This window comes from Cervus canadensis, chromosome 25 (assembly GCF_019320065.1).
Source record: "Cervus canadensis isolate Bull #8, Minnesota chromosome 25, ASM1932006v1, whole genome shotgun sequence".
Lineage (NCBI taxonomy): Eukaryota > Metazoa > Chordata > Mammalia > Artiodactyla > Cervidae > Cervus > Cervus canadensis.
Genome location: NC_057410.1, coordinates 45379080 through 45394296, shown reverse-complemented (window position 1 = coordinate 45394296; position 15217 = coordinate 45379080). Strand labels below are relative to the sequence as shown.

Below are 15217 nucleotides of genomic sequence, written 5' to 3'. Positions count from 1 at the left end.
ATCATTTACCTTTGTTTAATCATAGAAAATAATAATAGTTTACATTTTAAAGAAACACAAATACTTCCCTGGATATGGTCATACAAACACTCTAAATTTCATGTCCCATAGTATATCTAAACATGCACAGCAGCTGATCATATATGGATTGACTATAATTTATAGAGTAATTTTGCATATTTAAACACAGAATACAGTTAACATGAAAATTATTGGCATAATTTTCTTCAGTGATTTAAATCTACCTAACTGGGTCATATTCATTTTTTTTTCATATCGCTCAACTAACTGACACCAAGTAGCTTTCTCAAAGCATCTTTATTCAGTCACAGCAGTTTTTTGAAAGTGATAGTTGAATTGTGCATTTGGTCCGGAATTAAGAGATAAATTTTGCTTTCTTTTTAGCTTTACATGGTTAGACATCCAAAAAAGGGGGAGGGAGATTGTAAAGGGTATTATAACTAGTTCTATTTCTTTAACATAAAGGTCTAATATTACATAATTGTTTCCAAGAAGCTGACCAGGAATAAAATGTGACCTCTTATATAAGTGGGAAGAAAACACTAGAGGAATGAGATTAAAAAATTATGTAGGTAGTTTAAAGCTACTCATAGAATTGTGTGCACCCACTGAGTGAATCTAGGAGAGGGGGGAAAAAAAAAGGGATTTGATGAAGATAAAGGGCTCCAGTTCCAGTGCAGATAGGAGACTTTGCAAAATTCTTTTAATAAACTTGCTAATAGAGTACATTCTTACATAAGGACTTGAGACATTATCTAAACAACCTGACTGAAAGATGCTTGTTCACTTGTTAGACATGTATGACATTACTGAGATTAAACTACAGTTCTAGAAGTAAAGAAGACCGATTAGCCTGGGCAGGTGTATGAAGAATGACACATTAGGCAAAAGGTTCTATAAACCATTTACTAGAAAAAAACAGACTGGATTTTTACATTCCCAGACCTGTACTTATCTTTTCTAACTGTAAGGGACCTGAAATTCTTTGGCCACCATCTGACTTAGTGGATGATAGATCCAAGTTTGGATTAAGAAATTATTTGTGTAGCTTCAAAACACAAAGACAATTATGTGTACACTTCCTATTTCAAAAAGCCCCACCACAAATGTATTCAGATTTATTAATACTGTATTTTTGTTTTTTAAAACACAATTCCTTCTACAATAATATTCTAAAGATTTTAAAGTATTGCATATTGTTTCAGTAAGAGACACAAAAGTTAATTAGAATATTAGCACTGTCCTTTAACTTTGAAAATAAAACTCAAGGTCAGGGTTTTACTGATGGTAGAGGAAGGAAGAAAAAATTAACCAGTGTTAAAAATTAAATGAAAATTTACTTTTTTATTGAATATTTGTTATTTTACATGCAAAGCATATTAGAAGTGAATCTTTATCATGTTGACTACCCCAGTAAAAACCTATGCAATGAGAATTATGAGAGTTGTCTACACAATACTAAAGTGATCAATAAATTATCAGATGTTTCTCTACAAATAATTGGATTACCTGAATTAGCTGATTTTTTCAACAAAACAGTAAATTTTAGCTTTCATATGGTCTTTACTAGTAACAGCAGACATCTTAGACTTAAGAAAAGCATAACATTAAACACCCTGAATAGCATAGTCAAAACTTTCAAGAAACAAGTTCACCAGGAAAAAAAAGAAGTAATATACATCTATCAGGGGAAACAAAACAAGCATGTAATAAATGTCCATCAAGTGATCATCACTAATATTCCATTATTACCAAAGTGACTGCCAATATCTGAACTGTTTATTAGACTTAAATACCTAAAAACAAATCAGTAATCAATAATGTATACAAAAAAACTAACATAAAATCACATCTGAATAGCATCAACAGTTGGGTGTATCTGACATACATTGAATTCTTTTTACTTCATTACTGCTCCAAATGCATTAAAACGTTCTTTACATAATATATAATTATCTGAAAGAAACATGGAAAGATACTTCCCCAGTATGTTCAGGTCTTTCCACCATTCAGTAAATGCTGCAGCAAATTAAACAGTACCTATTATTCAGAACTAAAATACAATGGCTGGATAATTAATATAAAAGGAATACTTTTGAATGAACTATTCAGATTAGACCAGCTTATGCTACTTATATACCATCACAGATTATACACTGCTAGATATAAGTGCTGGTCCAAGTCCATTTTTTGGAAACTTCTGTAATATCTAGGATTGTATACCCAGTTGACTAATAAATACTTGCTAAAAGAGTAAGTATGAAAATTTAACATGCCCCCCAACCATACCTTTTTCACATATTCAAACATAATTATTTGGGGGTGGGGGTGGCGATATGACCTTAATATACTGTGAGATTCTAGCTAAGTAAACTAAAAAAACAACACGGGCTCAGGTTTTCTTGGGCAATGATTCAAGCCTACACTGAGAATCAAATGACCAAGTTGTACACATCAATGAGAAAACCAACAGCATGGGGGGAAGTGCCTTTGTTGATGGATTTGATTAGCAAAATATTTGCTAACTAGTACTATGTCTTCAGTTCATTGAAACAACAAAAGAAAAGTGTCACTAGTTCTCAGATAAGTAATACTAGTTACAATCCTAATCAATGGGAAGTCCTTTATTTATGGGAGCACAGTTCCAGTGCAAAAGAAAGTTTATTGTTACATATTAGGAATGGTTTAGATATAATAACATTTACCACTGACTTTAGCATGTTATCTTAAAGTTCTAATTCCCAAATGCTAGTTCCTCCTCACTTAATAAATTCTCCTCAATGAAAAGCTGGTGTGTTTCTCTTTTTTTGTGCTGCAAGATGAAAACATATGCCTGAATCTTATAACAGGTTATTAACAACATTATGAGTAGTTATTAAATAAGTGCCAATACTGCATGAACTTACTCGGTACTGAGTCAAGATCAAAGAATTACAAAAATATGAAAGAGAGTCATCTTATACATATAAGATGTACATATACATAGTCATCATTATACATATCAATATTGTCTAGGACATCCAATTAACCATCAAACCCAAGGTCCATCCTACTGTGTCTTTCAGCGTTGAACATGTGGACATTCTACTACATTGACTTCCATTGTTTTCCACAAAGTATAAGTGGACTTAAAAATTTGCATCTTAGTTTCTAATTATAAAAATCCAGATTAATCCAGAAAATATAAGCCATGTGTAATTGAGGTAGGATTTTCACCTTTAGGAATACACTGCTTTCTAATGGAATTACAAAGTTATTTTAAAAGATACACTGCTTCAGGTATCTACTGATGCCTAATTTTCTATGTTATAAACTATTTGAGCAAGTATGAGAAGCTAAACTACTTGAGCAGGTTTGACAAGCTATTTACAACATTTAGTAAATTCCCTTAGAAATACACACCAGAAAGCCTTCCTCTTCCTCTCTAAAGGTAACTGTAGTGCAACAAAATCAGTAACAATTTTAGAAAGATGAAACAGATTACTTTACTAATTCCCAAGTTAATATATGCCAGAAATCAAGGAAGCAAATCATATTTATCCTAAAGAAAATAAACTTATTGTTTGGAAAATAATATCATAAACACATGAACTCTGGATATGCTTTATTATGCCACAAATTTTCAGGAAATATAAGAAATATTTCTGAATGGGACTAATAATTTCACAAATACTAACACTTTATTGACAAGTCAAGTATTTTAAGATAGTGTACATTTAAGTAACCTTTTAAAAATCTCAATGCTTTTTATAAAATTTAAAGGAAAACTGTAGCAGATCCTACTTTGCTTTTCAATATTCAGTGTAAAACCTGTATGTGACATAAGTGTACATTTTAAGCATGGAGGGGAGGACGGCACATGAACTGCTTTGCCAAAGTTGTCAGGCTCCGTCCTGCATTTGTACTACATACCACTATGTAAAAGATCATTGTTGGAAATGTTCCTGATAAACTGAAATAAAGGAAAAATGTTAAAACGGTTTTGTCTTTAAAAGCATTAATACCTGGTATAAATTTAAAGAGGGAAATGAGATATTTCTTTACTTCCCAATGGATTAAACAGAAAATTCAAAATACTTCTCTTATTTGGAAAATGAGTACACTAATATATTTTAAGGCTGGATACTGACACCATTTTCACAATATCCAAACTACAGATGGGGAACAAGGCAATACTGATATTTCTGCCATACATTCAAGGGTAAAGAAAGGGGACATGAGGACAGCCAAAGCCAGTGACTGAGCCTGGCATGCCACTTTGACAAGCGGGCAGCAAACCACTACTCCCACGCTGGGAACAGTCTCCAAAAAGGATGCCCTTACGCAGTAATTCTACAACTATATCAAGTTTGGTAATCTATCACTGAACTTTTTGGTAAAAATATATATATATATGGACATATGAGAAGTTTCCCAGAGACCAAGTTAATGATTAAATAAACTAAAGGGTGAAATAATGCTGATAGCTAAAATTATGTTAATTTCAGTTATTCCAATGGAAGATATGGGAGGAAAGAGGCACGAGGTGCTGTTTCCAAATCGAAATTATGATCAGAATCACCACATGCTGAGCTTATTCTATCCAAGGTCTCAACCTAAACCTACCTAGAAGTGGTAACCCAGGAAGTCCTTTTAAGCAACCCAGGTGACTGATGATTACTCAAAACTGAACTTCTGAAGTGGGAGAGTGTGGCAGGTGAGAGGGTGCAATCCAGGCTATTGAAAGAGTTTCAGAATTCAACATCTGATATTTACCATTTACTCTGCAATTTCCCTCCCTATTTTCTAACAGTGAATCATGAAGTGACTTAGCCAGTGAAGAGCCGGTAGGTACCCAAAATGGATTTTACTATGTTCAAGCTATTTACATACATTAACTGGTGTACTATTAGAGATTCAACATCAGACAGACCATTCTTAATGTATCTTAAAGGAGAAAATTTCTTTACTCAACATGAAAATGTAACATAAAACAAGTCTAAATACTATTATTATTTAATGAAAGAGAAAATTTTCATAATTCTTCAAAATAATTGTTTTTAAAAATCCAAAGAGGAAGATTCCTTAAATTTGAGGTAGGGGAATAATTTTCTCACATGAGAACAGCTGTGTCACAGTGTTATCTGCCAAGTCAGAAATTAAGCAAAGTATTTCAGTACTATTTCTGTTTATGCACTGCTTTGTTACTGTAAATATAAAGGTTTTAAATGTGGATAAGTATTTTTGTTTGATTCTAATACATGTAGTTAAAAATATGAATTGTTTTTTTTATACAGTCACTGAGATTATACATACTCTCTAGGCTTGATGAATAAACAATTTTTAAAATACTCCATGTTCACTTATAAACCTTGGAATAATAATAAAAAGAGCAGTACCTACATAAGAAATTATACATTAAAATTACAACTGTATGTTTTTCCAAAGTCAAAGTGATTTAAATTTTTTTCAATATCTGAATACAAAATAGTACATTTTAATTTACTATATATAGCACAATTCAAGTATTCTCATATTTTATATTTAGCCAACTAGTACATGATATTAAGTGACTTTTTTAAGCTTTCCTTTTTAAAGATGACTGTTATAAAAAGTGTGACTATGTTCTTCTAAATTGCTTAGAATAAGCTGAGAAAAAAAATGACAGTAGACAAAGACCTTTATGAAATATCATTAACATATAAAAAGTTGCACACATCAGTAATAAGGCATTTGCAGGTAATTCCCCCAAAAGTATCTGAATTTATGTAAACAAAGATTAAGTATATTCTTTGAGGGAGAAAACATACTATCATACATGCAATATATTCAGATGGTTGTGACTTTAAACCATATATTATTTGAATATCACACAAAACCAAAAGAGGCCTAACCTACCAGTTTAGTAACTAAAAGATGTTACTTATTCACGGAGTAAAAGGTTGATACTTTTTGAAAATGATAATGAAAAAGAAATATTTTGAAAAGAAACACCCACTGTTTTCTAGAAATAAATATACATAGTTAGTTTAATGCATTACAGCATAGGAATATTGTCCTAGCATTAACCATAACATTCAGTAGTTTTAAAATATTTTTCCACACTGAGCCTTGAATCTTCTACCTTGTTAGCTGCCCAACAACCTTCAAAAGAGTTTTATTCTCCTGCTTTAGTTGTTCATTTTCATCTTCTATGTCATCTAGGTCCTTTAGGAAACAAAAAGGAAAATAACATAAAAGCTTTTTAAATGCTTAAAAATATTCTGAAGGTGATTAAAAAAAAAACACTTCAAAATGCACATTCAAAGATAATTCATATAAACAATTAGTTTGGAAACATGGACGATTTCTGAAAACAATTTTGGAAGGAATATGCGCCCCAGGTAAAGGCAGCATGCACTCTTAGACTCCTCACTAGCATCATGATGATGCAGGCCAGCTCTTGTCAGATCTTTCAGGTTTTAAAGAGCAGTCAGAAAGCAGAACTGTTTGTTGTGAACCTTCCAATTTTTAATCATAAATGACAAGTTTTTAGTTAAAACAAATCCCTCCTTCCCCAAACTGAGGGCTAAATACATATTCAGTCAGTAAGAGGTCTGGGGCCTCGGACTGCAAACGTGTGTCACATTAGGCATTAAGAAGGATTCAAGCACAAGTTCTGTATAGACTCCCATCACCTTGGGTGATCTTAACAAGTGTTCATGTTGGGGAGTGAGAATCTGGGGAGGTGACGTAACTGAGGCATAGAAAAGGAGATCTGGGGCTTACCAAGTTGACCTGGTTCAATTTACGTTAGGGTTTCTCTATGATAATTTAAGAGAAAGGTTTTCAAGTTTACAAAAATGCAAAAGCCACTATGTAATTACCCTCCAGCTTTAAAGTTATCAGATTCCAGGTCTATGTTGCCTATGTTAATCCTAGTGCCATAAATACAATCACTCGATAAATACAAAGACAATCCACTGTAATTTTCAGTATGAAGAAACACAATCAAGGCAGACTATTTACTGATGGCTGGAAAAGCAGACATTTATAGATTTACCCTTGCAGTTCAAAATACTAAACTTGGGAGAAATAAATTTGAATTCTAAGTATACTATTAGACAGCAGCATTCTGATACATTTAGTATACTGTCTTTGAATTAAGTTCTAAAAGTACAAACACACAATGTGTATTTACTCACAAACTAAATAAATGATATTAGGAAAGTAATCTGTTGGGACAAAAAAAACACTAATAAAGATATGAGATTCCTAAAAGTACTACAACTGAGACCTATCTAAGATTTATCATTAAATGATAAAATAATATTCATATATCATTATTAGGTTATAAACTCTGTAAAGATAGGTGTTTTATGCTTTTTTAATAAACACAGTGCCTAAGACAGTGCCAATACATCACAGACATCAAACATATTTGCAGATTTTATTAAATCACATTCTATAGCCAATAGAGGAATGCCCATGTTCTGAACCAAGATGAAAGGCAGTCAACAAGAATGAAAGACCTTACTTAAAATTAAGACTACTGAATACTAGAAGGTCAATTACTGGCTCAGCATATAACTATGCAATTCCTACACACGACCTTGAGCAAGTTAAACCCCGAGTTTCAGCGTCCTCCTGCACACCTTACTATTAATGCCCCGGAGCTGTATTAGAATGAGTCTGCACATAATGCAGCTTTCTAGTTTCTCTGCTTCTAGAATTAGAGTTAAGACTGGATTAAGAATGTGTTCCTTTTTCCCCTAAAACATATTTCTTTCCTCCATCTTATGTAAAGCCTTCAAAAAAGGAAAACTATGAAATCGCTTCTCATAACCATTACCTAAGTATGGCCTAGCATTAATACCTACTTCTAAGCAGGAAGTAAATACTAGGGCTGAAAGAGAAAAAGTGTTATGACTGGTAGTAATAGATAACTTGGAGTAAGGTTAAACCTAAAACTGGGGATGAATATGTATAATTGGAGGGGGCAAAAGTGGTCAAAATACCAATACAAAAACAGAGACACACGGAGTTTCTTATGGCAAGAAAGAGCAACTTCAGTTCTTCTTTGAGGCAGCTCTGTGCCAGTACTGTTGTATGCGCTATGTGTGGCGCTGACCAGGCTGCCTCTTACCTCCAGACTCTAACAAAACACAAAATAAATCCATTCCCTGGTTCATCCCCAGAAGAATAACATAAATACAACTGACAATTGGCCAGAGGAAATCAGTTTGTGGAATGAAATGATAGTCCTGACTACCACAAATTACTAAGGCATTAACAAGGAATGAACTATTCCGTTCAATTATTAAATAAAATTACTTCATATTTATGTATTTTCATCCAATTGACAGGAAAAAACAAAACCATTAAAATGAAATATGTGAATACTCACTCTATTTAACAAATCAATTTCTTCTTTGAGTTTTCCGATTATTTCCTCTTTATCTTGCATTAATCTCACAAGTCTTAAGTTTTCTTGCCTCTCTCTTACCACCTCCTGGTACATAAAATTACAAAGTATTAATTGAGAAGTAACAAGTTGTTTCTAATCTTAAATAGTATACATCCACTAAATCTGGTAAAGTATCTTAGATATATGAAGATTTCCAGTGACTTTCTTAAGTCACCTGGGGAGGGAAGGAGGAACCCATCCCACAGAAAGAACCAGGGAATGAGAGGAATACAGGAGTTGTAAAATATATTTCCGATTAAATCAATGTTTACCCAAGTTTTTAACAAATACCAATACTCAAATGGGCTTCCTTGGTGGCTCAGATGGTAAAGAATCTGCCTACAATGAGGAGACCTGGGTTGGGAAGACCCCCTGGATGAGGGCATGGCAACCCACTCCAGTCTTCTTGCCTGGAGAATCTCATGGACGGACGAACCTGGTGGGCTACAGTCCATGGGGTTGCAAATAGTCAGACATGGCTGAGCAACTGAGCACAATGACTATAGCTCTTTAGTTGATCACCACCATTAGTAATAAAATCTCTTAATATTAAATGACTAATACCCTGCTGAAGGAAATTCAAAATTTTTGTTCAAAATACAAAGTTTAAAAAAAGGAGATTGCTCTGTGGAAAACAGAAAAATAATGATCCTCCATTTTACTTTTGGCTCTGCCAGTTAATTGACAAATGGGTAAAATGAAGGAGCTGAAAATGATTATTAGCTTTTAAACTTTTTCTCCACTTAAACAATGCAGCGACTTCCCCAGTCATCCAGTAGTTAAGACTTTAAGGTTCCAACTGCAGGGGCTGTGGGTCTGATCCCTGATTGGGGAAATTAAGATCCACCAAGCCATGCAGTGAGGCCAAAACAAACAAACAAAAAGAAACAATGCAACACCTTTTTCAAAGAAATCTTATTTAGAATCCAGGGCTTTAAGCTAGGTCAGCCATCTTAGAAGCAAAAGTGAAGCTGAACTGGAAAGGTCTCAGCCAGAATTTGGCTTCTCTCTAATGACCTCAGAGGAAAGCAGTCAGACAGTCTCATTGATCAGCTTCTGCCAACAACTCAGTCCAAACTTTTGTGAATTTTAAAAGCCTTTTTTGATGAACCCCCTTGAAAACTATTAAGGCTTCCCAGATGTCTCAGAGGTAAAGAATCTGCCTGCAGTGCAGGAGACACAGGTTCAATCCCTGGGTCAGGAAGATCCCCTGGAGGAGTACATGGCAACCCACTGCAGCGTTCTTGCCTGACAAACCCAAGGATGGAGGAGCCTGGCAGGCCAGAGTTCAAAGAGTTACAAAGAGTCAGACACAGCTGAGCAACTGAGCGTGCACAGACTTGAAGACTATTATACTATATATCCCTTAAAGCTGTTCAATTTATTTATTTTTTTAAGCTCAACTTAAACTCACAGAAACCAGTGTTAAAGTTCAAACGTGAACTAAAAATAATCATAATGTTATAAAAAAGAATAAAATTCAATCTCTACTTAAAACAACTTTTATCTTATAAGGAATTATTTCAATTCAACAAGATATGCTTTCAACAATCAGAAAGTAATTCAGCACCATTATTAATTTTAGGGATTGAATGTCTACAGAACAAACTTGAGAACCCATGGTTAATAAATTAACGGCAATATTCATTTGACATGTTCTCAAGTGTTAGTCGCTCTGTCGTGTCTGACTCTTGACGACTCCATGGACTGTGGCCCGTCAGGCTCCTCTGTCCATGGGATTCTCCAGGCAAGAACACTGGAGTGGGTAGCCATTCCCTTCTCCAGGGTGGACATTCCTGACCCAGGGATGAAACCCACGGTTCTTTCATTGCAGGCCAATTCTTCACTGTCTGAGCCACAAAGATACTCTTAAACAGGTTTACTCTTAAAATTGTTGCAAGCATCACAGCAGCTCTAGGCTCTAACTCAGAACGTAGAGGAAAGTCTACAAACTGTATAGTTTATATAATAATAAACACACAGTAGTACACACTGCTAGAATAGACTTCTAACCATTTTAAAGGCAAAGACTGTTTTCAACATATAATATTAAAGATAACCCTTGGCAGAATGAGAGGAGCCATTAAATACTAAGCAATTCAAGAACTGGCTCCATTTCTAAAAGTTTTAACATCAACAGAACTGAATAGAACAGTACTAAGAAATCAGAAACTGCTCAGCCACTATGCATCTAGGAAATATCTAATTAAGGGTGACTCAAAGCTGCTGTCTGACTACACGTCGAAGTACAATTAACACTAACAGTATCTCCCATTATGCCCCTCATTTTCTTCCCTTTTCTGGTACTGCCTCTTCTTTACAGATTTCAATTTTTCTCTCTCAGCTGCTATGAAAGTGAAAAAGGAATCCTAATGGTTTATTAATTTTATAGGTCTTAAATAATTTGTAATTCATACCTTTTCAAGATCTTCAATTTTCTTTTCCAATGTGCTACTTGAGACCAAATTACCTGAAGCATTTGCATCCCTGTTATACCTGCTGAATCCACTTCTATCTGTTCGGGGAAATCTACTTGAGACATCTTCTTCAGAGGCGGTGGTTGTGCTATGGAAATTAAAAAGATACACATTTTTTTAAAGATACCTCATATTCAGTTTTTCAATATAACAAAAATACAAAAAAAGTAATTCTTTTGACTAATATCTACTGAGAAGCTGCTAAGTACCAGACATTGTTTTGAGTACTGGGGGTGTGACAGGAAACACAGACATGGACTCTGACTTTCATAGAACTTTCAGTGTAACAAGAACATAACCAATGACCATAAAGCAAGACAACCATCAAAATAAGGTTAAGTGTAAGGTACTCTGAGAACTATGACAGGGGACCTAACGTAGACACTAGTAGAAATGTACAAAGTAGTGAAGAACTACTTTTTGTCTCCCTTTATTTTTAAATTCCATTACATCATGGGCCAATATTTTAGTAAGATCAAGTAGAAATGAACTGGAAAGATAAAAGTGAAAAACATCACACAAAACGTAAGCCTAAATGTTGCATTAGATTCAGACCCGTAAAGTTATATTTTAGTAACAGGCTAAACAAGAAAAAGAATTACATGAAAATGAGTCATCATCATTGGAAGTATGCATATAGGCAATTATTGTCAAAAAACAGCTGTCAACTGGCAACTTTTGTCATTTTGTAATTCTTAATTATTTAACCAAAAGTTATCAGTGAAATAGCAATTCTTCATATTAAATACCAATTCACACTGAACTAATAGCATATAAGTCTTTAACAAATAAGCTTGCTTCTTATTTTTTTGCATTAGTTATCTATTACTGCATAAAAAATTATGCCAAAATTTAGTGGCTTAAAACAACACAATTATTTGACAGTTTCTGTTGGTCAGGAATCTGGAAGCAGATTAGCTGTGTGTTTATAATTCAGATTCTCTTATTGGTCAGGACTACAGTCATCTGAAGGCTTGCCTGGACTGGAGGAGAATTTGGCTGTAAGCTCATTCACAGGACTGATGGCAAAATGCCTCAGTTTCAAACCGGCTACTGGTCAAAAGCCTCAGCTACACAGTATGCGGGCTCCTCTACCAGACTGTTCACCACAGACAGAGCTCCCAGGGACAGACTGACACAAAGCCAGGACAGCACCGCAGCCTCTCGCGACCTAACCCCAGAAGTGACACGATCACATCAGCCCTGTGCGGGCTGTGGGGAAGGGCTGCACAAGGTGACAACACCAGGAGGCAGAGCTTCCTGGGCGCACTCTTGGAGACTAGAATCATTCTTGCTAATCAACCTACTCTAGGAGGGACTGATGACAATGCTGATCACAAGGGGTAAAGTATATCTAAACTACCTCTATGATTTAATAGCATTCACAATAGAAAAATTAGTTTCACAGATGTATATTGACCAGAAGAGAAGAGACTTTAAAGCAATTTTAGCAAGCTCAGGATACTCATTTTTAACTTTTACCCAATATGCAGAAAATGACACTTTTCAAAGTTTGTCCTCAATCCTTTACTGGTAGCCAGTTCCAATCATTTATCCATCAAAATTACAGCTAAATCTGAAACAATTTCTGATGAAAGATAATAGAATTTTGATCCATTAACACCCTATGCATGGGTTTTCTTTTGATGGAAAATAAAATTCAAAGTGTATCTTATTCAAATTTGTAAGGTAATGGATTATAACATTTTGCAAATGTGCAATACTAAAATCATCACTTACTTACTGATGTATTGTAGAACAAACCATAACAATTTGAAAAATATTTCCCCTCCAATTTCTAACTTTCTTTTTTTTTGTCTTTATGTAACACTGAAAATATATGACATTTCTTTCTTGCACAAAAGGCTAATTAAGATCATTTTTTTAAAAAAAAGAATGATGCTATCAGACAAATAAGTCTCATACACATATTTAAAAGGCTGGGGATCAAACTAGTTTCTTTTTTAATTGAAATATTTCTAGTTGTTCAGTTGGTCAGTTGTGTCCAACTCTTTGCGATCCCATGGACTGCAGCACACCGGACTTCCCCGTCCTTCTCCAACTCCCAGAGTTTGCTCAAACTCATGTCCATCGAGGCATCACTGACTCGATGCCATCTAACCATCTCGTCCTCTGTCATCTCCTTCTCCTCCTGCCCTCAATCTTTCCCAGCATCAGGGTATTTCTAATGAGTCAGCTCTTCACATCAGGTGGCCAAAGTACTGGAGCTTCAGCTTCAGCATCAGTCTTTCCAATGAATATTCAGGGTTGATTTACTTTAGGATTGTCTGGTTTGATCTCCTTGCAGTCCAAGGGACTCTCAAAGAGTCTTCTCCAGCATCATAGTGCAAAAACATCAATTCTTCGGTGCTCAACCTTCTTTATGGGTCAACTCTCCCATCCATACATGACTACTGGAAAAACCATAGCTTTGACTAGACAGACTTTTGTTGGCAAAGTGATGTCTCTGCTTTTTAATATGCTGTCTAAATTTGTCATAGCTTTTCTTCCAAGGAGCAAGTGTCTTTTTTTTTTTTAATTAATTAATTTATTTTATTTTTTTTTATTAGTTGGAGGCTAATTACTTCACAACATTTCAGTGGGTTTTGTCATACATTGATATGAATCAGCCATAGATTTACACGTATTCCCCATCCCGATCCCCCCTCCCACCTCCCTCTCCACCCGATTCCTCTTGGTCTTCCCAGTGCACCAGGCCGGAGCACTTGTCTCATGCATCCCACCTGGGCTGGTGATCTGTTTCACCATAGATAGTATACATGCTGTTCTTTTGAAACATCCCACCCTCACCTTCTCCCACAGAGTTCAAAAGTCTGTTCTGTATTTCTGTGTCTCTTTTTCTGCTTTGTATATAGGGTTATCGTTACCATCTTTCTATATTCCATATATATGTGTTAGTATGCTGTAATGTTCTTAATCTTTCTGGCTTACTTCACTCTGTATAATGGGCTCCAGTTTCATCCATCTCATTAGGACTGATTCAAATGAATTCTTTTTAACGGCTGAGTAATATTCCATGGTGTATATGTACCACAGCTTCCTTATCCATTCGTCTGCTGATGGGCATCTAGGTTGCTTCCATGTCCTGGCTATTATAAACAGTGCTGCGATGAACATTGGGGTGCACGTGTCTCTTTCAGATCTGGTTTCCTCAGTGTGTATGCCCAGAAGTGGGATTGCTGGGTCATATGGCAGTTCTATTTCCATTTTTTTAAGGAATCTCCACACTGTTCTCCATAGCGGCTGTACTAATGTGCATTCCCACCAAGAGTGTAAGAGGGTTCCCTTTTCTCCACACCCTCTCCAGCATTTATTGCTTGTAGACTTTTGGATAGCAGCCATCCTGACTGGCGTGTAATGGTACCTCATTGTGGTTTTGATTTGCATTTCTCTGATAATGAGTGATGTTGAGCATCTTTTCATGTGTTTGTTAGCCATCTGTATGTCTTCTTTGGAGAAATGTCTGTTTAGTTCTTTGGCCCATTTTTTGATTGGGTCATTTATTTTTCTGGAATTGAGCTGCAGGAGTTGCTTGTATATTTTTGAGATTAATCCTTTGTCTGTTTCTTCATTTGCTATTATTTTCTCCCAATCTGAGGGCTGTCTTTTCACCTTACTTATAGTTTCCTTTGTAGTGCAAAAGCTTTTAAGTTTCATTAGGTCCCATTTGTTTAGTTTTGCTTTTATTTCCAATATCCTGGGAGGTGGGTCATAGAGGATCCTGCTGTGATTTATGTTGGAGAGTGTTTTGCCTATGTTCTCCTCTAGGAGTTTTATAGTTTCTGATCTTACATTTAGATCTTTAATTCATTTTGAGCTTATTTTTGTGTATGGTGTCAGAAAGTGTTCTAGTTTCATTCTTTTACAAGTGGTTGACCGGTTTTCCCAGCACCACTTGTTGAAGAGGTTGTCTTTTTTCCATTGTATATCCTTGCCTCCTTTGTCAAAGATAAGGTGTCCATAGGTTCGTGGATTTATCTCTGGGCTTTCTATTCTGTTCCATTGATCTATATTTCTGTCTTTGTGCCAGTACCATCCTGTCTTGATGACTGTGGCTTTGTAGTAGAGTCTGAAGTCAGGCAGGTTGATTCCTCCAGTTCCATTCTTCTTTCTCAAGATTACTTTGGCGATTCGAGGTTTTTTGCAAGTGTCTTTTAATTTCATGGCTGCAGTCACCATCTGCAGTAATTTTGGAGCCCAAGAAAATAAAAGTCTGTCACTGTTTCCATTGCTTCCCCGTCTATTTGCCATGAACTGATAGGACCTGATGCCA

General features: G+C 35.3%; 1 protein-coding gene across 1 annotated transcript in view; it reads right to left on the bottom strand.

Moving 5' to 3' along the window:
- Positions 1–1345: 1345 nt before the first annotated feature.
- Positions 1346–15217, bottom strand: part of PAWR (pro-apoptotic WT1 regulator) — a 117022-nt gene continuing 103150 nt past the window's right edge. Inside the window, exons 4-6 of the mRNA XM_043446225.1 lie at positions 10864–11011; positions 8387–8491; positions 1346–6207 (exon numbers count right to left, since the gene is read on the bottom strand). Coding sequence (XP_043302160.1) covers positions 6121–6207; positions 8387–8491; positions 10864–11011 — 340 coding nt within the window. The 3' untranslated portion in view covers positions 1346–6120. The remainder of the gene's footprint in view (positions 6208–8386; positions 8492–10863; positions 11012–15217) is intronic.